A 23475-nucleotide genomic window follows, 5' to 3' on the forward strand; every position below is an offset into this window, starting at 1 on the left:
CGGACCAATCAGTCAGTTTGATGAAATTCGACGAATGTAGCGATAGCACCCGAAGGAACACTGTGTTGGAAACTGTCCTGGCGTAATGGTGTCGTGAATCTGTTTCGTCAATTTGTATTTTTACTGGATTCTGATTTTCGACAGTTTATTCATTATACGGCATCAAGATGATGATGGACTATTTTGTGACCAACAATTCCTTAGCACCCGCCCCGATGGGAATTCAAAGCACGGCGGGTGCTGTGCCTGTGAAAAATGATAAAGGTTAGGGTTTGCAACTCGCTAAAGTGAAGCGCAAATGCTTCGCGAAACGAAACTTATTTATTCAAATTAATAATTTGATATAAATTGCGCGATTGTATTATGGATACCTTCTATCGTGACAATAATGACAGATGTCTACAATCGATTTATGGAAATATAAAAACTTGCTTGAGAATAATTATTCATAAGAATGATAGGCATTTTCATCTCGTTTAAGAATATTTATCTCATTTTTATTCACATATGCAGGATTGGATAATAATTATAGTTAAAAGTAAAAAAAGAAATTAATAACTTTTAACTTAGCTAATTTAAAATGTATTAATTTTTAACTCCAACTAGTTATTTTTGACCTTAAACTTAACTTTTTTCACAAGTTAGTTTTTTTTATCTCTGAATACCATTATTGTTGTTTTATAAGTTATAAACGTATTATTTTTAAATTAAAGGATTATATTAATTTTTATGTTTATTTGTCATCAATTGTAATTACCAAAAAATATATTTCTATATAAAAATCCAAATTTATTTGTTTTTTGTTATATATATTATAAATTTTAAAAGAATTGAAAAGAACTCTACAACCAATATATATAGTATGTTTATAAAAGAATTAACAAACAAAATTCTAATTTAATGTTTTTAAAAATTAACTTTTGATTTAACTTTAGTTAATTTAATCTTAACTTTAACTTAGTTAATTTTTTGTTTATGCAACTTGTAACTTAACTGAATTAATTTTATAAACAACTATATATAACTTTAACTTAGTTTAAAAAATCATTAACTTACCCAACCCTGACAAATATATGTATATGTAATCTACGTTTTTAAGCGTTGTTTCTACTCAAAGAATTGTATTCTGTTTACAGGTGAATTGTCTATGAAAAAGGTCAAGGTACATCGTTATGTTTCTGGTAAACGACCTGATTACGCAGCGGCAAGTTCGGATGAGGAGTCTGAAGATGAGGATTTCCTTGAGAAACGTGTACAGAAGGGTTACGACGATAATGAAGGCATCACGGATATTACCATGCATTCACATTCAAGAATCAGGGATGAAGATGATCCACGTTTGCGGAGATTAACGCGACAACAAAAGGAAACACCAGCAGAAGTGCGCACAGAGAGACACAGGCACATTCATGAGCCCGAGTTTATTGAAATTGAATTAGATAGAGCGCGAGAGAGAATCAAATTGGAGAGCTCCGACTCGTCCGAGGATGAAGAATTGTCAGACTCTGAGATAGAGAAGCGACGAGAGGCCCTGAAGCAACGAGTACTATCTAAAAAGGAAACAGAGGAAGAACTGATACATGGCGAAGAGGAAGACAGATCAGGAGAAAGTTCGGAGGAGAGCTCGGAATACGAGGAATACACAGATTCCGAAGAAGAGACTGGACCGCGCTTAAAACCTGTGTTTGTTCGCAAAAAGGACAGAATTACAGTAATGGAGAAGGAGAAGGAGGCGATGCGACAGAAGCAAGCGGAGATCGAGATAAAGAAACTCGCTGAAGAACGGAAGAGACACACTTTAAGGATGGTGGAAGAGGCTGTGCGAAAGGAAACACAGATAGGTAATAAGGGTAATCCTGAACAAGAGAGTAAGCTGAACGACGTTTGCACGGACGACGAGAACGACGAGGTGGAGTACGAAGCTTGGAAGCTGCGCGAGCTGAAGAGGATCAAGCGAGATCGCGAGGAGAGGGAACAGCTGGAAAAGGAACGTCTCGAGATCGAGCGTATTCGTAACATGACCGAGGAAGAACGGAGGCAGGAGGCACGATTGAATCCAAAATTGATTACCAACAAAGCAGCGAAAGGAAAGTACAAGTTCTTGCAAAAATACTATCATCGTGGCGCGTTTTACTTGGATAAAGACGATACCATATTCAAACGCGACTTCTCTGGCGCGACCTTGGAGGATCATTTCGACAAGACTATTCTACCGAAAGTCATGCAGGTAAAGAATTTCGGACGCAGCGGTAGAACCAAATATACTCATTTGGTAGATCAAGACACTACGCAGTTCGATTCACCTTGGATATCGGAGACTGCGCAAAATCTAAAGTTCCATAATAATCAAGCAGCCGGGATGAAACAAGTTTTTGACAGACCTTCCTTAAAAAAGAGAAAAACTGAAAATTGAATTGCATGGGTTTTTTTGTATTTTATTTTATTTTCAGCAATTACATGTAGAAACATTTGTAGATAAAAATATGGCAATATTATAACAAAATATAAAATTTAAGGAAAAAACGGCGTTATTGTAATAATATATATGTTTCTATAACTATATCAGAGATTTTAAGGATGTATTCTTGGAGTCAAAATGAGAAGTTTCTATAAACATCGAGTCCAAAAATGCTTTTCCTTCGAATTATAACCCCCTTAAAGATGGATGAAAAAATTGAAAAATGTAGTTTTCAGATATTTTTCATAGATTGAGAAAAAGACTTTCAACGACTTGTGAAAGTCTCTAAGAATTACAATACAATTTTCGATTTTTCCCCTCAACTTTAGGCGGAACTTTTTCTCTTTGATACCTAGAATACGCTCTTACAATCTGACAGTTTTAAAAATACTGTGTATATAACTAATTTATATATCATTTTATAGAGTATTTTATATAATCATTTTATATATATTTTTACAAATATATATAATACTCTAACTTCTCATTTAACATACAAATTTTCTATTTAAACGTAATCCTCTTATTTATGTATATGATTTTTCCATCACATTAATCAGAAAGCACAATCATCTTATTTCAGAAATTACTACTCTAAAGCACATGCTAAATTGAAAAATGCATACAAAATAAATTCCGATTCGTAATATTACAAGAAATCGTATTGATTTCTTGAAAACACACACATATCAGTAAATATATGGAATATATTCTTTCAATATATATTTCTTATGTCTGTAATATGACAAGTTGCTAAATTGACGCAAAGTTTATTGTTTCTTTGTTACCAAATTGATAATAAAATATATAATTTTTGAAATCAAATTTTCATTAATCTAGGCAATGTAAAGGTATATAATGGAGTCAGAATGTACAGCTAATTGATAAATTAATAGAGAAACAATACATTTGCATCACTTTAATATATAAATTATAAGCTATAATGGAAGCTTACAAGATTGGTCAAAATAATTTATATATAATTATTGTAAGACTTGTCGAGCATAAATAAAGCATAATGTGTTGTGCTCGATGAATATCTGTAAATTGTCATACACATGCGGACAAAGTACATAAAATATATGCATACTTTTTGTACAAACATTATATAAAACAATTGGATTAAAAAAATTTATATCTCAAGTTGTAGTCTTTTTAATGCTTGTTTGGCGGCTGCACATTTAGCCTGCTTTTTATTAACTCCAAAACCATGATAGAGTTTTTCTTTACCTTTAATAGTTATTTTCAAGGGCACCATGATCGTCTCTGTACCTTCGATCAATTCCGCATCCCTGCAATGTATTATATTTTATGTGCATGTGTGTATGTGTATTTATATGTATAAACATATGAATATGTACCGCAAGAAGGATTTTTAAGCATATAAAGAAGCAAAAACATGCAAATGAAGAGAAACTTACAAAAACTTAGGACGTGCATCTGTATTTTCATGTATTAGTCGCACTGGTTGTTTCGGAATGTTTTTGCTAAATTTAGCTGTAAAACATAATTATATATCTTGTTTTCAACATAGATATAAAATCAACATAGATATATATTTGAATGAATATATCGAAATCAAAATAAATCTCTTTAATCTCGATTAAATCTCTCTTACTCTTATTTAAATATTTTTTATCATATATTGTTATTGATAATAAATTGTCATAATATTATTTATACATAAAACTTACCAATTTCCTTATGTATGAAACAATACACAATTTCCCAGACTTTTGTAAGGTTCTTGCCACTATCAAGATAGATGGCTCCGATCAAAGACTCGAATAAATCTCCAAGAACTTTAGGAACATCAACATATACTGCCAGATTACATTCCTCTTCTTCAAGTAATACCCATAACATCTGTATTGAAAAAGTATATAAATTACGTTATTCATTATAAAATTCATATTACTTGCATACCTCATCGTTGACTACGTAATTCCGTTCTTGTTGAAACTTCACAAAGCGGTCGATCGCTTCATGTAATTTTGGAGCATAGGATAATAAAGCAGTGTCTAGACCATATCGTACTGCTAAGCAAGCGAATGTTATATTATTGACAAGAGCAGATCTCAAATCAGTTAGATCACCAGGACTCAAGTCCCCACAAGATTCATAAATGTAACACGTAATCAAAAAATCTAGAATCATTAAGGAATTTATGTATTTTTGTAATTGCAGCTTCAAAAAAATTAAGAAAAATGTGCGCGAATGTTTTGTATTCATATTGTATTGAGTTTAATTTCGCCAAACAAATTGGTTAAACAAATTTTGTATTTACCTAGAATAGCGTCTCCTAGAAATTCTAATCTCTGATAACACTCAGTTATTCCATTCGCTGTGTAAGATGGATGAGTAAACGCCTGAAACAGATATCATTTCATATTACATATTGTAAATATAAATAAAGTAATAAATTAAATTTAATATACCAAAAAAGGGGAATTTGGATTGATTTAATAAATATATATATAATTTAACTTTTAGCAGATTAAGATTACCTGCAACAAAAATGCTCGGTTGTTGAATTTGTAACCAATTCTAGTTTCCATTGCATCGGCCCATGGCATGTACTTGTCGGGATTTTCGGAGTTTATTATAGGATTCAGTGGCTTATTGTATAGTAATTCGTCAATCTGTACCTCTGGCAATATGCCAAACCATTTGAGTAGCTTTGCAGCACCTCTTATACCGTTGCTCTAACATCAAAGAAAGTACTTATTTAATGCTTCATATATTTTTGATTATTAGGCCTATTACGTTAATTTATAGTTTATTCTTACTCGAATGTTAAACTTAAGTGTTAAAAGATGTATTATTTTCAGCTAAAGTAGGTGCATTAGTTCAGAGTTAATCTCTTCTTTCATGGGCATTCGCAGAACTTTTTTCGGGAGGGAGAAGGGGCAATTAAAATTTTTATTTCTAATTTTTTTAAATTCAATTTTTTGTTATTTTAATTTTTTTATATTAAATATGCAAATAAATTCCCATGTTTATTCAAAAGAAGAGTAAATGGTTAATTTTTTTACTGATTCCAAAAGGGGGGCGAATACTCCCTCCCACCCACGTTTCCTTCCAATGTAGAATAAAAAAATAAACTCTGAACTAGTGCAGCCAGTTCAACTGATAAGAATAGACTTAAAGACTACAATAATGTTGCATAATCGTAAATTTACCTTGAGATAAACACCAATAAGCGCTTCTACCGAATCCGCTACGGTCTTGTCAGATAAAATTTGGCGACCTAGAAAATGTTCGTAGCCAGTTTGTGTGTCTTCCTTGTCCCAGTTAATCACCATTTTTTCCATTGTATCTCTCGTACTTTTGCTTATATATCCGGTGAATTTTTCCTCTTTCGGTATTCGTAGCTCGTACAATATATTTGGCGCCACCGACTCGTCCAGCAATATATTTTGCAATTGACGGAGTACCGTGAACGAGGGTGCGATGAAATTGCTCATAGGTATAAACGCGTCGTTCTTTAAACGTCCAGGAATACCCTTCTTTTTGCCGCAATAATACAGATTTCGATTGCCGATTATCTTCCCCTTAACAGCCGTTAAATGACCTTCGTTAAACAGCGGGAATTTGTGATATAAAAATATCGATGTAATAAACTTCAAGTAAGAATCTCCTAGAGTCTCCAATCGCTCCAAGTCAAACATATCTGCACCTAATTTAGTAGTCAGTGCCTAAAATCAAATAAAATCTTACAATATTTGATGAGTAAATTACTTATATTTAATTATTATTTATCTCGACATTACGTAACGAGAAATAAATAATTTTGCTCACATGCATGATTTCTATCATGTTAGGCCCATCCGAGAGAAAGAGTTTCTCAGATGATACAAGAACATCCAATGATGGTACTGATACTGTCGGCCTCACAATGTGGCGACTGATTGGGGTCTTGTTCGTAATGTTCTGTTTCATATAAATGTTATTATTTTAAAGATATATGTATATATATATATATATATATATATATATATATATATATATATATTTTATCACACAATTTATGCGTGTGTACTGCTATATTTTACTTACCTGAATGTTATCATTCCAATCTGTAGTTACAAACTGATTATAGTATTGAATATCAATCATTTGGACTTGTTCCACATTACGATATAAATCTTGGGGTTCTTTGTCATTCATGGGATTATAATCTGTAATTTCAGTACTATAAATGTTTATGAAAATAAGCTCTATAAAAATGTAAATGTTGTAACAAATAAGAATCATACTCTCATAAGTTCTTTTTAATACTCTCATAAGTTCTATGTAATAAATATCCTGTTAATATATATCCTATAATAGATAATAAATTATCGTCTTCATACCGTTTAAACTATTCAGATCTGTGTGCACTTTTACGACTTCGTCTATTAGGTCTAATGCATTATATTCCTCCTCTATCAATTTCACGTTATCTTTTTTCGTTGTTAAAGGAGACAATTTTTTCAATGTTAAAGATCCCAATTCAGTCTCTTTTACAATCATTACTCTCAAGTCTTCCGCGATTAAAAGTTGAGAAACTCTATGAAGAATAGAAGGCAACGTGGTCGCTTTTAACCAGTATAGAGCCGGAAAGTTGATCCTCCAACATAGTTCTGGAATCAAGTGTTCCTGAAGATCCTCCACTGTATCATCCACTTTTTTATATTTCGCTGGCCCGTCGTGCAATTTTCTGCGAGTTACATTTAATCGGTTAAGTTATGCAAACGGCGCAAACGCATTATTTTAATAATTGTACCTCGGTTTTATATAGTTAATTTTTATCGGTATCGGTTTCACTTCCAACATCGATTGTTGCAGATTTTCTATAACCAAACCATGTTTCTCTTTGTAATAATGCGTGAACGTCTCGAAATCTTCATTAGGGAAGCACGATTCCGGCGTAAGATCGTCACACACTCGTGTAACTATGTAGACATTTGCTGATCCTCTATAAGTTGGAGTGACTAATGCCAATTCGTAGTCGCTTGTTCTGAAGTCAAAAGGCTTACATGGCATAATTCGTTCTATATTTTGATATGTTCTCACAACGTCCCAATTTATCTCTTGATCGTCGTTCACTAAAACATTGAAATAGAAATGTAATAGTTCTCTTATCAGCATTGATGTATACATATGGATTGAGTTTACATCAAATTTATAAATTTTAAGTAAATTTACAAAGTCTCATGTTACAAAATAAATCGACGTGCAATATATTTATATTATAATTTAGTTTACTTACATGGAACAATTAGGAAAGAGTTTTCAAGATTTTCGGTATCAAAAACCATAAAGCTTTTAATAACAGGTATAATTTCATTGAATAATAGAAAATGAAATCCTCTGAGAGATTCAATATCTGCTTTGTTTAGTATTATTATTTCGTAATTTGATTCGATGTCAACGTTTAATTCGCCGTCTTTCATAAAAATCGGAAAGGAGGGCATCTGAAAAAAAAAGTGAAAAGATCTAGATTGATGTGTATACATTTCTAAATTATTAATTTCAGATACTCGTAAATGCTTCTACCTTTGGCAGACTCTTTGTAGAAAGAATACCAAAGCCACTCTTGTCACTTAGTAATTTGTAAAAAGTTATACGTCTATTGTCGTAGCTCGTCATAGGATATGTAGGAGTACAATTAAGAATATGAAGATACAAGATTTCTTTAGATTTTGGGAATGCGCCATACAATGCTGTTGGATACTGTTCAAAAATATTTTTGTAAATTAATTGGTATATATATATATGTACGTGCAAAATACTTTTTGTGTATTATAATTAATAATGTATATATTAATTATTAATATATTAATTGTTACCGAAATTAAACTCATGTAATCTCATTTTTTCGCATATAATATATACTTGCCTCCAGTCTATGTCCTCGCTTTCTTTTATATGCGCCAGGCAAATAATCGTCTTCGTCTATCCAGTTTGGGAATAAGTAATTTAGGTTTTGCGTGAGCATATTTCCGGTTACGGGTAATAATTTGTCCGTCAGTGCTTCTAGCTGGTGCAAATTTATGCAAGCTTTCATTGCGGCGGATCGTTTAGCGCTTTCTATACTCCTCATATACTCGCCATAAACTTCGGTTTTCAGTACTGATATACTTGGTAGTTTAAGGGAAATCTACAAATTATACAATAAATATAAATATATTTATAACATATTGCGAGAATATAAGTAAGGAATATATAAAAAGCAGATAATGGAAAATACCTTAAACAGTGTCCCATCACGACATATAAATTTATTTAATTTCCAAATGGGTACTAGACAAACGAATTTAGATTTCAGTAAAGAACTGCAATACATATTAATCAAGTTAATCGCAGCTGTCTCTGTTAAAATACTTATCACAGTATCATCTCGTTTCACTACATATGGTTCGATCTCGCTTGTATATAGATGTTTTGATATATCAACATCAGTAGGTATCGTGCGTAGTTCACTTTGTCCCACCAAACTCTAATAACAATAAAAATGTACATTAATGTTATTAATTCATTCTTGTTTCACACTGATTTGTTGTATTTATTGTTTTAAGATGCTTAACTTTTTATTTAATCAAATTAAATTACATTATCACGAATACAACAATACTTCTATTTAATTATTGATATTAAATATTATATAAATTGTATGCTTTGCTCACTCTCCATCTCTGATAACTAAATATCAGTTGTATATTAATTTTATAAATGAAAAAATCTTATAATAATAAATGCATAGATAAATAGAAATGCATTTTTTCCAAGTTATAAATATTTTTGAATAATTTTCTTAAAAATGCCTAGAATTCTCTCTTAAATAATTTCTTTTATATTTAAAAAAATTAAAATAAGTAACATACTTGTTTTAATTTAATACATGCATGCTTCTGACATATATCCTAGATTCCAAACGTTTTTGTTATGTGTAATATACAAAGCTAATGCTACATAAAATTAAACAAATTTATATGATTTATATGATTTATAAGCAGGCATTTTTGTAATTTCTGAACTGATAATTTTACAACCTTCTTTATTTTTTATATAAAAACCAATGATTGTTGGAATGCTTACCATTTTCAATATATTTTCTGTATTTCTGTAATTCTCATATTTTTGAAGAAAGCCGACATCGTCGTTTGGCATTAAAACTATATATCGACTTGAACTATGACGTGCTCGACCCTTACTTTGAACGTATCCTCTGAAATCCATTGGCAAGTCAAATCGTATTATCAATGTGCAAGCTGGTACATCGATACCTTCATCAACAACATCAGTTGCTACAATGCAATTTGTCGAACCAGTTTTAAATCTGCAAAAATGTATAGACATTGATTACTATTTGTACTAAATTTGATCAAAGCATATTTAATTTTTTTTCATTACTGTATGGAAATCTATAATTATTAATTATATAATACTATATGGTACACGCATATAGAAAATAATTTTTTTCACAGATTTAATATATTCATTATGCAATCTACAAAATATAGTATAATTTATATTATTTGATTGAAATGTTTCCAATGTATATGGATTGTATATGACTAATTATATATGTTAATTATTTATAAGAAACAAGAAAGAAGAAATTACTATAATCAAATTGGTATAAAAATACACAATAAATAAATGTGCAAAAAATTAGATTTTACCTTTGCAATACTTGTTTATTCCATTTTGCGATACACGAAACCTCTCTACTAAATTTGTAAGGATTATTTTGAAATCCAATTACATAATCGGGCGAAAGAAAATCGAATTCTTTATTGAGTTTGGCTAACGTCTGAAATAATATAAATTTCGTAAATACTGAAAATTAAATTTATATCTTTTCGAATATAGCTACAATTATTTAAACAATTTTGAAAAACTTGGCATTTTTTGAAAGAATAATTGGGAATTTGCACTATTAATGCAATTATTAATAATGAGTATTTAATTAAAAATTTTAAAAACGCTTACTTTTAATATATGATATATCACTTGTGTCATAAATCTTTCCCTCACAAAAATAATGCAACAGAACTGTTGATTGCTTGATAGTTTAGCATTACAATCTGCTAATATAGCAAATAATTGGTTAAGTTGATCAGATGTGTACCTAAAATAATGTTCAATATTAATGTAATATCAGATAGTAAATTGTGGTTTGCAAAATTTCTTTAAATTTGTCATACTAACTTAAACAGCTGTTCTAATTCTGTATGATCTTTCATTTCGTTGTCAAACAATTTTCTTATCATAATTACTTGCGTAATCATATAATCCAAAATATGGTCTGTTGTCTAAAATATGTTTAATGTTTAATAAATTTTGACATTAGAATTTCTACAACATTCCGTCTATGTGTCATTCAGAAAAGTAAATGTTAATATTTTTATTCAAATCTCTCTCACACTTACCAAATCATTGGAATATTTTCTTAAACTTTCTAGCTGGATTAAATGTAACAAAGCTGACTTGCTACCTCCATATATACCTACAATAGAAGTTTGAAATTCATTTCATATCTTGAAATGTTTATTAAACATTAGGCGATGTATATAAGGATTAATAATGCATTAAAGTTTACTATATATTTTATAATATACGAGTTTAATTACCTAGCTGAGAAGTAGTCGTTTCTATGTCTTTCATAACAGCTGTTAGTTTAGAAGATTTCGATTTAGGCCGCATTTCTGGACTGGATTCTTTATACAATTCATCTAAATTCAAATTTATAATTTTCAATATATCTGTACTCTCTTTTATTAATTGAAATACCTTGTCAAGCACATCAAAACTTGGATATTTATTGTATTTAACAATTTTTTCCTGCGGATTTGTACAATACCCTTGGATAATGTCTGTTGAGTCTACAGTTGCTATCTTTGATTGAAATGTTATTTCTAAAGACTGTAAGATACAAACAATTTTAAATCTTCTCTTTAAATCATATAAGTCAAGATTAATATTTACTATGCAATGACTATAATATTGTGATTTTGTTTACCTTGATTGTAGATTCAATTTTATCCAACTTTATATTGGCATTCAATAATGTTGCAGACATAGCTAAGACACGTGGTTGTTTATCCTTAGGGCAGTTTTCGAATTGTTGCATAATCTGTCTCATAGGGTGATTAAATACAGCCCTATGGCATTCATCAAACACAATTAAGTTTACTTTCTTTAAATTCATATATCCGTGTATGAGTAGATCCAGGAAGATTTGTGATGTTATTACCAAGACCTAAATCAATTGGAAAATTATATTTTAATATTGTCTTATAACACAAAATCAAAACCATCGATAAAGCAAATGTAGTACTTGATTTGTTTCAATCTCAGTCAACCATTGCTCTTCCTTCCAAAAATCCACCCCCATATCTCCGCTGTAACCTTTACAAGTTAAATCCGTATGTCTACTTATGTACTCTGCTTGTTGCACCACTAATGCTACTGTATTTACAACAAATATACTGCGTTTCCCATCTTCATTGTAAGGCCTAAAAACCAAGAAGAAACTTTTATATATGGCAATCAAATACATCTATTTGTGCAATTAAAAAGGATAAGTACGGACATACATTATGAAGAAGATAAAAAAAAAAAAATAATTTTCTTGAGATACATACTTGCGTATATCAGCACTTAAATGTTTCAAGAGCAAAATAGCTATGTACGTCTTGCCTGCACCAGTTGGCAGGTAAAGAATGGTATTATTTTGTACAGCTTTTTCATAAAGATCTATCTGATACGCCCTTGGAGTAAATCTTTCGGTCTTTTTTGGCTCAGATTCAGGCTCCATTGTATACAAATTAAAATTGCAATTATTGTGCAATGAAATGTATTTGCGGTATAAATAGACTGTATAAATGTCTCAAGCTCTGATCATTTTCATCCGACAATTTACAGCCTAAACTTTTAGGTTACATTAATGAAACTCACAATCACACATTCTTATTTTATCACGCAGTGCAAAATCGGCAATATTTCTCTAAATAGGAAGCTCGGATTTTCCGGATTCGAAAAATACTTGAAAGCCAAAATATCCTCACTCGCTGATCGACCGGCTACGTGTGCACATTTGTACGTATATATATATGTTTCTTCACTCAATTCTTTATTCGTCAGTATACATGCCGGGACAACCCCGAATGTTTCGAACAATCTCGAACAAATGATTTAAAAAATTGTTTCACTGATGCCAATTCATTTCAAAATATGCTTGTAATCCTGTGAAATTTCTTGCGTGCATTCTTGGGGTTGATTTTACAAATATGTGAAATGCTTCAATTGGCTGAAGAATAGGGAAACATCATTTAAATTAATTTCTTTTGTGATTTGAAATTTGAATAAGTTTCCATATTTGACAGCCAATCGAATCGATCAACGTGTGAATCGTAATCATAGAATTTATCTAGATTTGCTTCTCGGAGTGAAAATGACATTTGATCTACCAATCAGGGCCGACTTTAAGAGTGCTAAAAAATTGTGTCCATTGGCTGGAAGAAACTTTGATCGACCAATCAGAACAGAGATCTTCGGCAGCTCATCTTTGTATTTTATATGCTATATGCATCCATTATCCGATCAGCTGATCTTTGTGATTGTTTGACCGTGTATTTTAATTGAGAGAATTTCAAGAAAGATTACTTAAATTGCGATTTTTACAAGGAGAATGAATTATTTAATGACTTTTGAAACGAATATTAAATGTGAAGTATGACAGTTGAATTGCTTCGATTACTTTAGCAATGACATTATGTCGACATAGAATAAATATAAATGTCAATAATAGTACATAAATATGTAGCTGTCCATTATTGAACTAAAAATAGCTCGTACAGATAACAGATTTAAAATGGCTACTTTATTAACAACATCGTCGAACGCAAAAAGGTTTGTTACGTTCGAATAAATATTTCCGAACATTCGAATAAAGATTTTTAATCAAATAAATTATTACTTCTACAGAATTGCACAAATTAGAAATGTGCGGCAAGGCAGCGTGATAGATATAGACGCCGATATGTTTCTCAAGATATCAAACTATGAGGATACCGTCAGACAACTGGATATTTATTACGGAATCGTTAAACGGCAACTTTTGCGTCATCAGAGCTGCATAACTGGTCTATTTCCGCAGATCTCAACCGACCGGAAGGTCGGCAGCGTCCGCGAGAGCATATATTGTGCAGCCGCGATATGGAGTTTGTATCAAGCTTACAGACGCATCGACGATGATCGCGGAAAGTCGTACGAGTTGGGCCAATCCGCGATAAAATGTATGCGAGGTATCCTGGAGTGTTGGATCAAGCAGTCCTCCAGAGTGGAGCTCTTCAAGAAAAATCAATGCGATCGTTATGCGTTGCACTGCAAATTCCACTTGGACACTGGCGATGAGATTTACAAGGATGCCAATTACCATCATTTACAAGTAAGCATTTAACAAATATTTCTGTCGTTTCTAACTTTCGTAGTAATGCAGATATTATATTTTATTGTGACAACTGTAAATCATTATGCTATATTTAAGAATATATCTACTATATCAGAGAAATTACTATTACCTTTTTGAGATAAATAATGTATCCTATTGAATATATATATATATATATATATATATATATATGTATGTGTGTGTGTGTGTGTAGATCGACATCGTATCCCTTTATTTGATATTCTTGGTGCAAATGATTTCTTCCGGACTGCAAATTATATATACGCAAGACGAAGTGGCCTTTGTACAAAATCTAGTGTACTATGTTGAGAGAGCATATCGTACGCCGGATTACGGCATGTGGGAACGTGGAAGTCGATATAACGATGGAACTCCAGAAATTCACGCCAGCTCGATTGGAATCGCCAAGAGTGCACTGGAGGCGATCAACGGTTGTAACTTATTCGGAGAGAAGGGCGCGTCCTGGTCGGTGATATACGTCGAAATTGATGCCCACAATCGTAATCGCAGTATCTTCGAGACGATGCTTCCGAGAGAATCTAGTTCGAAGGTAAATAATCTAGTCGTACGATTCTATCGACTGAATTCTTATAAGATCTTATCGATTTCCAGAGTGTAGACGCAGCTTTATTACCAACGATATCTTTTCCCGCCTTTGCGACTCACGAAGAAGTTCTGTATAATGAGACCAAAGCAAACATAGTCGGCAGACTTAAAGGCAATTATGGTTTTAAACGATTCGGAAGAGATGGTTTTAAAACAGTGCTGGAGGATAAACAACGGCGGTATTATAAACCTGGAGAAATCAAGGTTTCTCAAAACTTGTATTATATATAGAATTATCTATTGACTTATTAGAGAAATTTCTTGGTTTTAATCAAATAACAATATCTTCCTTAGGATTTTGATAGTGTCGAGAATGAATGGCCGCTGTTTTACATTTTCATGATAATAGACGGCGTATTCAAGAGTCTACCAGACCAAGTGGAGGAGTATCAAAATTTACTGAAAGCGAGAGTGCACAAGGATCTCAATGGAGGTGAATAAATAATATTTAATTCTCAATGTTGTTCTGTAAATACATATAATATCCTGTAACGCATCTGTAAATTATCTTTGATAATCGTATATGAATTTTATAGCTCCATAAGATTTATTTTGTGTGATAGACCCGGTGATCCCCATGTACTATTACGTACCTGTTGAAAATTTGGAAGCTGAAAGGAACGAACCGTGCAGCGCTTATCGCTTACCGAGCGACGAAGGAAGGGGTCCTAGGTCTGTAGATCAAGAAGTTGTGCCGATGTTTCTGTGGAATCAAGCTATGTTTGTAATCGCACAGTTACTCACCGCTGGCCTTTTACACATTAATGAATTAGATCCGATTCGTCGATATCTGCCATCGTACAATCGTCCGAGGCGAGCGGGAAGATACTCTGCTTTTCAGGTAAAAAAGAAAAAATGTATAGAATTTTTATATTCTAAAATTAAATAACCAATTATTTTTTTCAATATGAATAACCATAACAATTAATAAAAGCGAAATAGAAGTTTATCTATATTTCGTTTTCCTCGTTCCGAAATTAAATAACGCACTATATAACTATTTGAAATAAACTGTACATACGAGGGTCACTATTTATATTTCGGGAATTGGCAACACTGATGTCATGTGAGTCTATCTGACGGTTCCATTGTAAAGTTTGACATTTTTGACGATGTACGTACTCACAATCAGAACATTTTGTCATACGGACGCTATTTGTTTATTTTATATTTAGTTGAAAGTTTCGTCTCGGCAAAAAAATGGAACTGAATCGTGAACATTTTCGTGCGATGATTTTTTACGACTTTCGACGTGGATTATCACAACAAGAGTGCGTCAATCAACTTAATTTGACTTTTGGCGATGAAGCTCCATCAAAAACCACTGTGTATCGCTGGTATAGTGAATTCAATCGTGGTCGTAGTTCGCTGTCCGACGAGTTTCGTGAAGGTCGTCCAAAATCGACTGTAGTGCCAGAATACATCGATGCTGTGCACGAAATGATTAAGCAAGATCGTCATGTAACCTATTGTGAGATTGAGGCATCCCTAAGCATTAGTTCCACCAGCATATATGCGATTTTACATGAACACTTAGCTGTGCGAAAGTTATGTTCGCGTTGGGTCCCACATAATTTGACAATCGATCAAAAAAAGGCTCGTGTCGATTGGTGCAAAGAAATGCTTAAGAAATACAATCGCGGTGCTTCAAAAGACGTTTATAAAATCGTGACAGGTGACGAATCATGGATATATTCGTATGAGCCCGAAAGTAAGCAGCAGTCGACTGTATGGGTGTTCCAAGATGAACCAAATCCAACAAAAGTTGTTCGCGCACGAAGCACTTCAAAGAAAATGGTGGTCTGTTTCTTCGGAAAAACTGGTCATATTGCAACAGTGCCTCTAGAGGATCGTAGAACAGTAAATTCTGAGTGGTACACAACCATTTGTTTGCCAGAAATCTTCGATGAAATAAGGAAAACAAACAAGAGATGTCGGATTGTTCTTCATCATGACAATGCGAGCTCTCACACATCGGCTCAAACAAGAGACTATTTGAGCACTCAAAACATCGAATTGATGGGTCATCCGCCGTACAGCCCTGATTTGGCACCCAATGATTTCTTTTTGTTCCCATCCGTGAAGAATAAACTGCGTGGTCAACGATTTTCATCGCCCGAAGAAGCTATTGAAGCGTTCAAAAATCATGTTTTGGAGATACCTCATTCGGAATGGAATAAATGCTTTGAAAATTGGTTTAAGCGCATGCAAAAGTGTATCGATCATCGTGGCGAGTACTTTGAAAAACAATAAAAATATATTCGCAGCTTAACTATTTGTTTTTGTTCCTATTCCCGAAATATAAATAGTGACCCTCGTATTACTAGTGATTTTGAGAGATATTTAACTGATTTAATAAATAATTTATTTGCACAATTCGTGATCAAAAATTAATAATTTTGTATGTTATGTTTTACACAGGCAAAGCCCAGCATTGTAAGTAATTTAAAATATATGCCTGTTTGGCATGTTATATGTAGAATGTTTTATTTTCTTTTTCCTTGAAAGCATGATGCTGTTATCTAAAACATTTGTTATTTCTTAATATTATATTTTTGCAAGAAAGCATGCAATATAATCACCAATAAAAACACATTTAGCTTTTTGCAATATTTTTGGCTTATTTCATATTTTTTAAAGCTTATTTGATATCTTTTTAAAACTTATTTCATATCTTTTACCTATTATAAATTTATGCAAAATTGCATACACACGATTGAAAATTGAAACAACTGCTATTTTCAGTATCATATGACTCTAAAAATATTGATTATTTACACCTGTATTTATGAGCACTGCTGTATCTTTTGTATATCAGGGCACTCACACCGACCTAGTAGTACAAATAGTTCTCATCGCAGAATCTATGCGATTGCAAGCTATGATGGCTACATACGGTATTCAGACGCAAACGCCACATGAAGTTGAGCCTGTACAGATTCTTTCGTCTACTCAGTTAGTGAAGGTTTATCAGAAGCTAGGAGTGAACAAAAAGTTAAATCTTCAAGGACGACCAGCGCGACCTATAGGTTCTTTAGGTACAAGTAAGGTACATATGATGAAAAGTTCTATACTTTTTAAAAAGAGATGTGACTTTATAAGCAATAGCAATGATACTAGTAATAGAATAGTAATGATGTAATATGTAAAATAAAAGACAATGTTAAATAATATTAATTACAATATTAAATAATATGAATTAAATAATATTCATAATATAAAGTAATACGATAATAAAATATATTGACAGAGGTTTTCTTTTACATGAACAGGTGTACAGAGTTTGCGGTATGACGGTGCTTTGCTATCCTTTGATCTTCGAGGTCTCCGAGTTTTATTTATACAGAGACATGGCTTTACTGATCGATGATATTAAAACGGAATTGCAATTCGTGGGCAAGTATTGGCGTCTCTCTGGTCGACCCACTGTATGTCTCTTGATACGAGAGGAACACATGCGGTAAGTTTGCACGATAAGTTTACGGTAAAAAGTGTATCGTGAATATGTGTTTTATTTTTGCAAAAATTTGTTTAGAGATCCGCAATTTAAAAAGATGTTGGATCTCTTTGCAATGTTAAAGAAAGGCTACTGCGATAAAACGAAAGTACGCATCGGTCGTCTGCAAAATCTGATTTCATCCTCTTGCATCGGTAATGTATAGGTTTGACTGCTCTTATTTTTAAATCTTACATTTATATTTAGTAATTTTTAACTGGTAATTTTAATATTCTTTATATATGTATTGTAATATTTTCTCTTTCTTTAATAATATAATATTCACAAAAATTATATAATAACATAATTTATATTATTTATATATAGAACATCTGGATTTTGTAAATTCGATGGAAACAGATCTGGATTTAACACAGTTTAGACAACTGCAGCACGATTATATTGGCTATCAAAGTCTGACGGATGTCCCAAGAGCCATCGCTTATGCAGAAGACGTCAAGGATTATTCTGTACGAAAATTATTTTAAAATTGTACAAATAATTTTTGAATCAAATAAGTATGTAAGCAATAATAGTCTTTTTTTCAGTATATGATAAATGAACCTCTGTGCAACATATTAAACGAACTTCGCAATACCACTGGCTTGTATGCAAAATGTCAACTGTATGGTATCCTGATAAAACGACAAGGAATTAATTATGAAATTAACGGAATGACAGGTATTTTGTACTCTTCTTTCATTTTTTTGAATTTAATTTCTTGTTTAGCATGATGATTGCAATTTTTCATCATTTTCCAGTCCGCGATAATTTGAGATCGTTATATCAACAAGCTGGATCTTTAAGATTTTGGATGGCTGTACGTTACTGCAGCAGTTTATTGAATCATACAGTAGACAGCATTAGTCCTTTCATTACTGGTGTACTAGTTAAGGGAAAACAGGTATCGATAATATGCAGACTTTAAATTTGAGTTTTTATTTCTTGGAATTTATCCTCAATGTGGTATTAGATTGCAGTGGGAGTGATTGGGCAGGAAGAAACGGTGTTCGATAAACCGATGACGCCGGCGGAAATACAATCGGTGATGTATTCCACGATACAACCGCACAATGCTGTGCAGGCTGTGCTTCAGCAAGAGATTCTACTGTACTGCGGCAGACTTATTGGTACCAATCCAGAAATGTTCAAAGGCATACTAAAAATACGCATTGGGTAAAGTAACATTAAGAAAAAACAATCCTCATCATTTATATTAAAAAAAAAAAAAAAAAGTTAATCGCGTTATTCGAACAATACTTAGATGGGTCTTGGAAGCGATAAAGCTCTACTTGCAAATGTTTGTGAAGAACGCCAAGCCGATCGAAAATTATAGTCCTTACGAAATTCGACAGTTTCTTATCAAAGTACTAACCGTCAAGGAATGGGCCCATGCAGAAAAGTATGTTGCTTTTGAATTGTAAAGTTGGAACAAGATTTAATATTTAACGTATAAGACGGGCAACAAGAGCCAAATCGCGGATGACAATGCGTTATCCTAAGCGAAACTAAATAATTTTTCGTTAGAATTAAATACCGGTGCACAAGGCACCAAATTTTTACTTGGACACGGCCAAGATTTTAAATATGAAATAATCTCATATTTTGAGATTTAATTTCAATACCCCTTTTAACCCCCCTACGGAAAATAAATAAATGAATGCAAGAGAAAAATATAGATCCGAAAATCGCTGAATCGGGAATCGAACCCGAGACCTTTCGCTTGCCGGGCGACTGCTCTTCCAGCTGAGCTATTCAGATCCTTTCGATTCTATACTTTTCTCTGTTATATATATTAATGTTGGTAAACAAACGCATTTTTTAAGCCAGCGTGTATCAAATATAAGAGTTTTAACAAGGCTCTGTAATATAAATATAAATTTAACGTATAAGACGGGCAACAAGAGCCAAATCGCGGATGACAATGCGTTATCCTAAGCGAAACTAAATAATTTTTCGTTAGAATTAAATACGAAATAAGATTTAATATCTTTCTTGATGATAACATTTATCGTTATTTCTCATATGAAGTCTGACGGTGCTTGGTCGCCGGAAAATCGAGGGTTGCTTGTGTAGAGTGCCGGCACACTTTTATAATCAAGTGTGGGAAGTTTTGATGCGCTGCCCTGGCGGCATCGTAGTAAATGGACGCGAATTACCTCAACAGCCTACAGTGTCCTGCATGACTCGTTCCGAAATCACGTTTGCCCTGCTTGTGGAGTCCTTGCTGCATCACATACAGATGCCGGAATACCGTCAGATCATAGTTGAGGTAAGCGCTTTTAATAAATACTATTGAACTAGCTCTCTTTTTTTTCTTTTCTATTTATTTACCCGGAAATGCAAACATTAAGTGTAACAGTAATAAAAAGAAAGAAATACTTTTATTGTATGATTACAGCTCTTGAGTATTGTTTCGACTATCCTGCTTCGAAATCCGGAATTAAGTTTCCAAAAGCAGTTACATCTCAACCAACTTGTGGAAGATAGCTTCGTCATGTACTGCAAGGTAATATAATATAAAAAATGTAAATATTATATATAAATGTTTTACATTTTTTTAAATTTTTGCCATGTTTACAGGATCACAATTTATCAAACGTCGATGATAAAACGTTCTTTTTTTCCGCACATTACTCGGTGACCACGGGATATCTCGCTAGAGCCGTAGTCAACAATGTTCTTACTGGTGGTTGCGTCACTACTATCGTAGATCCCAGCGATGTCGTCGAATCGCCCCGAGAAATGTGTAAGATTACGTAACAATACGACTCGATTATCAAGAAGGGTAAAGATCTAAAATCTTATTATTTAATATTAGTAAAAAACTGTTACATGTAGAGGCGTGTAATATATCTCGCTATGTATATATGTATATTATCAGGTTTATAGATAAAACACGGCGATGATATAAAGAGCCGGTCAGATTTTATTGCAGAACTTCCGTTCCTTCGGATAATATTCGTGTATTTCAAAATATCTTTACATTCATACAGATATACATGACCTATCAAAAAATTTTAGCAATGTATAGCTGTACAAAGTATACATAATTGCAGAAAATCATCTCTTGGCGAAATTCATATCCATTGCGCGACCGGAACGTTGTATATTGTTAATATTGGCTTTGATTCTAGACGCAACTGTTCCCATTTCTGTTGCGACAACCAGTTGTTTCCTAAAACAAACGCCATATTTTATCGAATTAATCTTCAATAATATCCAAATTTATTTTTTATATATTCGTATACTACATATATTTCGCGAGGATGTATGTACAGATATTTGAGTACGAAATATGTCTAATTATATACCTGATAAAATCCTTGTTGTATGAACTACTTTGAATTTCTATCTTCTCTTCCTCGCGGTACATTTTCACATTTTTCTCTCTCTCTTTATCGCGCCATGCTGCATTTGCCATCATCTCTTGTCGCCGTTGTTCCTTTTCCTCTTCAGTAAGGCTCGGCCTTGCTTTCGGTCTATATTTCAATTCTTTTCTATCTTCTTTGAAATTCATGCGACTAATATCGAAGGTAGATCTTTTGTCATTCAGTTCCTACAAAATCAAATATTTTAAGTTTTGTAATTACACATGAACGATGCCAAAGAGTTCTCTTATTTATTATTAAAAGGTCTTACTCACTGTTTTGTCATTTCGTCTCTCCGCAGAGTATTTTCTTCTGTATCTATCCTTTGAACTGTCTCTTCGCATATCGCTTTGTTCGTACCGCCGTTTGTTATAATTTGTATCATATTCTTTCTCATGTTTTCTATTTCTCTCGTACTTGAAATCTCTATGTTTACTCAATTTCCTTTTCCTAATTCGTTTATCATCATTATCTACCTTTATATCATCGCTCGAACGTCTCTTATCATATTCCTTTTTATTATCTTTCTTTTTATGTTCAATGATGTTTTCATTATCAGTGCTCTCAGTATCACTGTCGCTATCACTATCGCTTGAACTGTTCTTTCGCTTCTTTTTTAGATTTCTATGTTTACTCGATTTCCTTTTCCTAGTTTGTTTATCGTCATTGTCTACCTTTACATCATCACTCGAACGTTTCTTGTCATATTTCTTTTTATTACGTTCTTTCTTCTCATGTTGAGTAACATTTTCATTACTAGTACTGTCAGTACTATCACTGTCGCTGTCACTATCACTCGTACTTTTCTTTCGTTTTTTCTTCCGCTTATGTCGTCTTTTCTTAGCAGAAGCGTCGTCGCTACTACTGTTCGATTCGCTTTCCGAACTTTGCTTTCGCGATTTTTTTTTACGTTTATTTTTAATTTTTTTCATCGATTTTAACAAATCCTTTTCACTAATATTGTCTTTTAATTGTTTAAATTTAATCGCTAATAATTTATCCAATTCAGCCTCGTCCTCACTGCTATCCTTCTCTTTTGACTTTTTCTTTTTCCTCTCTCCTTTAGTTTTGCGCGTTTGTTGTTCCAACTGTAAATTATACACATATCTATAAGTAAATATTTCACACAAAAAGACAAAGATAAAATATCAATATTCACTTACCAACTCTTTAAGTTGTTTCAGCTTGACAGGATTTTTTAAGAGCTGACTTCTACTTTCCATTTCTTTTTTCTTTATGGCGTATAGGGGATCTTCTTGCATTTTTCTAATCAGATCTACTTGCTCGTTACCAGAAAAAAATCGCAATGAAGGTGGAATGCATTCTAGTGAAACAAAATAAAAAAATTATCATAGTAAGTGTAAGTTTTCTTAATTATCATATGGCGTAGACATAATCTTACCATATTCAACATGATTTTTTGGCGGTTTATTGATCTCTGTCTCTTTCTCCGCCTGTTGCATTTGTTCAAAAGCCTTGTCAACTGGCCTTCCCAGTAGATATTCTTCTCTATTGACCATTTGATTCGGTCCTTTGTACATCCAATCCAATTTCTTGTCGTCCTTCTTTTCTATCACACCTTGCTCCATAGCGTACTTTGTCATATCCTCGTGATCCTTCTCCATTTCAATCTGTCTCTTCAACTCCGCTATCCTTCTATTTTCTTGATCATTCTGCTGCTCTGCTTTTCTAACCTTCTCCATATTTTTCATAGTAGACGGATGCCACGACTTTTTCAAATTCTACAACAAAAGGATTTTATTAATGGAAAAGTATATAAATGCGATATATTCTGAACGTCGCACATTATTTTGTAATAAATTTATTACCAAATCTCCGCCTCCCATTTTGTCGAATCAAACACTATAATATTTATATAAAATTCACACCGAAGCTATTTTATCAATATTAATATACAATATTAATATACAATTGCAATTACGAAAGAAATAATTCAGCTTTTACGATGATTTCTACAAAACATGTAAATATTTTCATTTTTTACAACTCGTTTTAGGTTGGTTGAAATTAAATAGAACCGCAATCTTTTGGCTGATCTAAAGCATAAATCATACATTCT

General features: G+C 32.6%; 4 protein-coding genes across 5 annotated transcripts; 2 read left to right on the forward strand and 2 right to left on the reverse strand.

The window, feature by feature from the left end:
* The first annotated feature begins 42 nt into the window (after positions 1 to 42).
* Mfap1 (Microfibril-associated protein 1) lies at positions 43 to 3750 on the forward strand. The gene is made up of 2 exons (XM_029312648.2): positions 43 to 264; positions 1137 to 3750. The coding sequence occupies exons 1-2, from the start codon at positions 168 to 170 to the stop codon at positions 2411 to 2413; spliced, it is 1374 nt and encodes a 457-aa protein (XP_029168481.1). The 5' UTR covers positions 43 to 167; the 3' UTR covers positions 2414 to 3750.
* On the reverse strand, positions 2410 to 12724 carry Dcr-2 (Endoribonuclease Dcr-2). The gene is made up of 24 exons (XM_029312645.2): positions 12094 to 12724; positions 11787 to 11964; positions 11469 to 11708; positions 11080 to 11371; positions 10879 to 10955; positions 10658 to 10761; positions 10439 to 10577; positions 10129 to 10259; positions 9542 to 9782; positions 8694 to 8942; positions 8343 to 8603; positions 8000 to 8176; positions 7713 to 7917; positions 7227 to 7548; positions 6814 to 7160; positions 6518 to 6639; positions 6260 to 6391; positions 5641 to 6156; positions 4966 to 5163; positions 4746 to 4827; positions 4385 to 4605; positions 4153 to 4324; positions 3880 to 3955; positions 2410 to 3750 (listed from the first exon to the last, which is right to left on the reverse strand). Exons 1-24 carry the CDS (start codon positions 12264 to 12266, stop codon positions 3591 to 3593), a joined length of 4815 nt encoding a protein of 1604 aa, XP_029168478.2. The 5' UTR covers positions 12267 to 12724; the 3' UTR covers positions 2410 to 3590.
* A 327-nt stretch (positions 12725 to 13051) lies between these two features.
* Positions 13052 to 21349, forward strand: LOC114938747 (putative phosphorylase b kinase regulatory subunit beta). 2 transcript variants are annotated; one of them, XM_029312811.2, is made up of 18 exons: positions 13052 to 13360; positions 13436 to 13898; positions 14116 to 14472; positions 14535 to 14732; positions 14823 to 14961; positions 15092 to 15369; positions 16950 to 16964; positions 17347 to 17577; positions 17801 to 17988; positions 18064 to 18179; positions 18352 to 18494; positions 18573 to 18705; positions 18786 to 18928; positions 18998 to 19200; positions 19289 to 19426; positions 20056 to 20296; positions 20426 to 20533; positions 20608 to 21349. In XM_029312811.2, exons 1-18 carry the CDS (start codon positions 13323 to 13325, stop codon positions 20785 to 20787), a joined length of 3312 nt encoding a protein of 1103 aa, XP_029168644.2. In that variant the 5' UTR covers positions 13052 to 13322; the 3' UTR covers positions 20788 to 21349. The 2 variants fall into 2 exon arrangements, with proteins under 2 accessions (XP_029168644.2, XP_029168645.2); XM_029312812.2 differs by lacking the exon at positions 16950 to 16964.
* LOC114938777 (uncharacterized) lies at positions 20975 to 23464 on the reverse strand. The gene is made up of 6 exons (XM_029312846.2): positions 23225 to 23464; positions 22798 to 23137; positions 22559 to 22719; positions 21671 to 22483; positions 21339 to 21583; positions 20975 to 21202 (listed from the first exon to the last, which is right to left on the reverse strand). Exons 1-6 carry the CDS (start codon positions 23240 to 23242, stop codon positions 21088 to 21090), a joined length of 1692 nt encoding a protein of 563 aa, XP_029168679.2. The 5' UTR covers positions 23243 to 23464; the 3' UTR covers positions 20975 to 21087.
* Positions 23465 to 23475: the final 11 nt, after the last annotated feature.

Source organism: Nylanderia fulva, unplaced genomic scaffold (assembly GCF_048542155.1).
Source record: "Nylanderia fulva isolate GAGA-0341 unplaced genomic scaffold, ASM4854215v1 Scaffold48, whole genome shotgun sequence".
Lineage (NCBI taxonomy): Eukaryota > Metazoa > Arthropoda > Insecta > Hymenoptera > Formicidae > Nylanderia > Nylanderia fulva.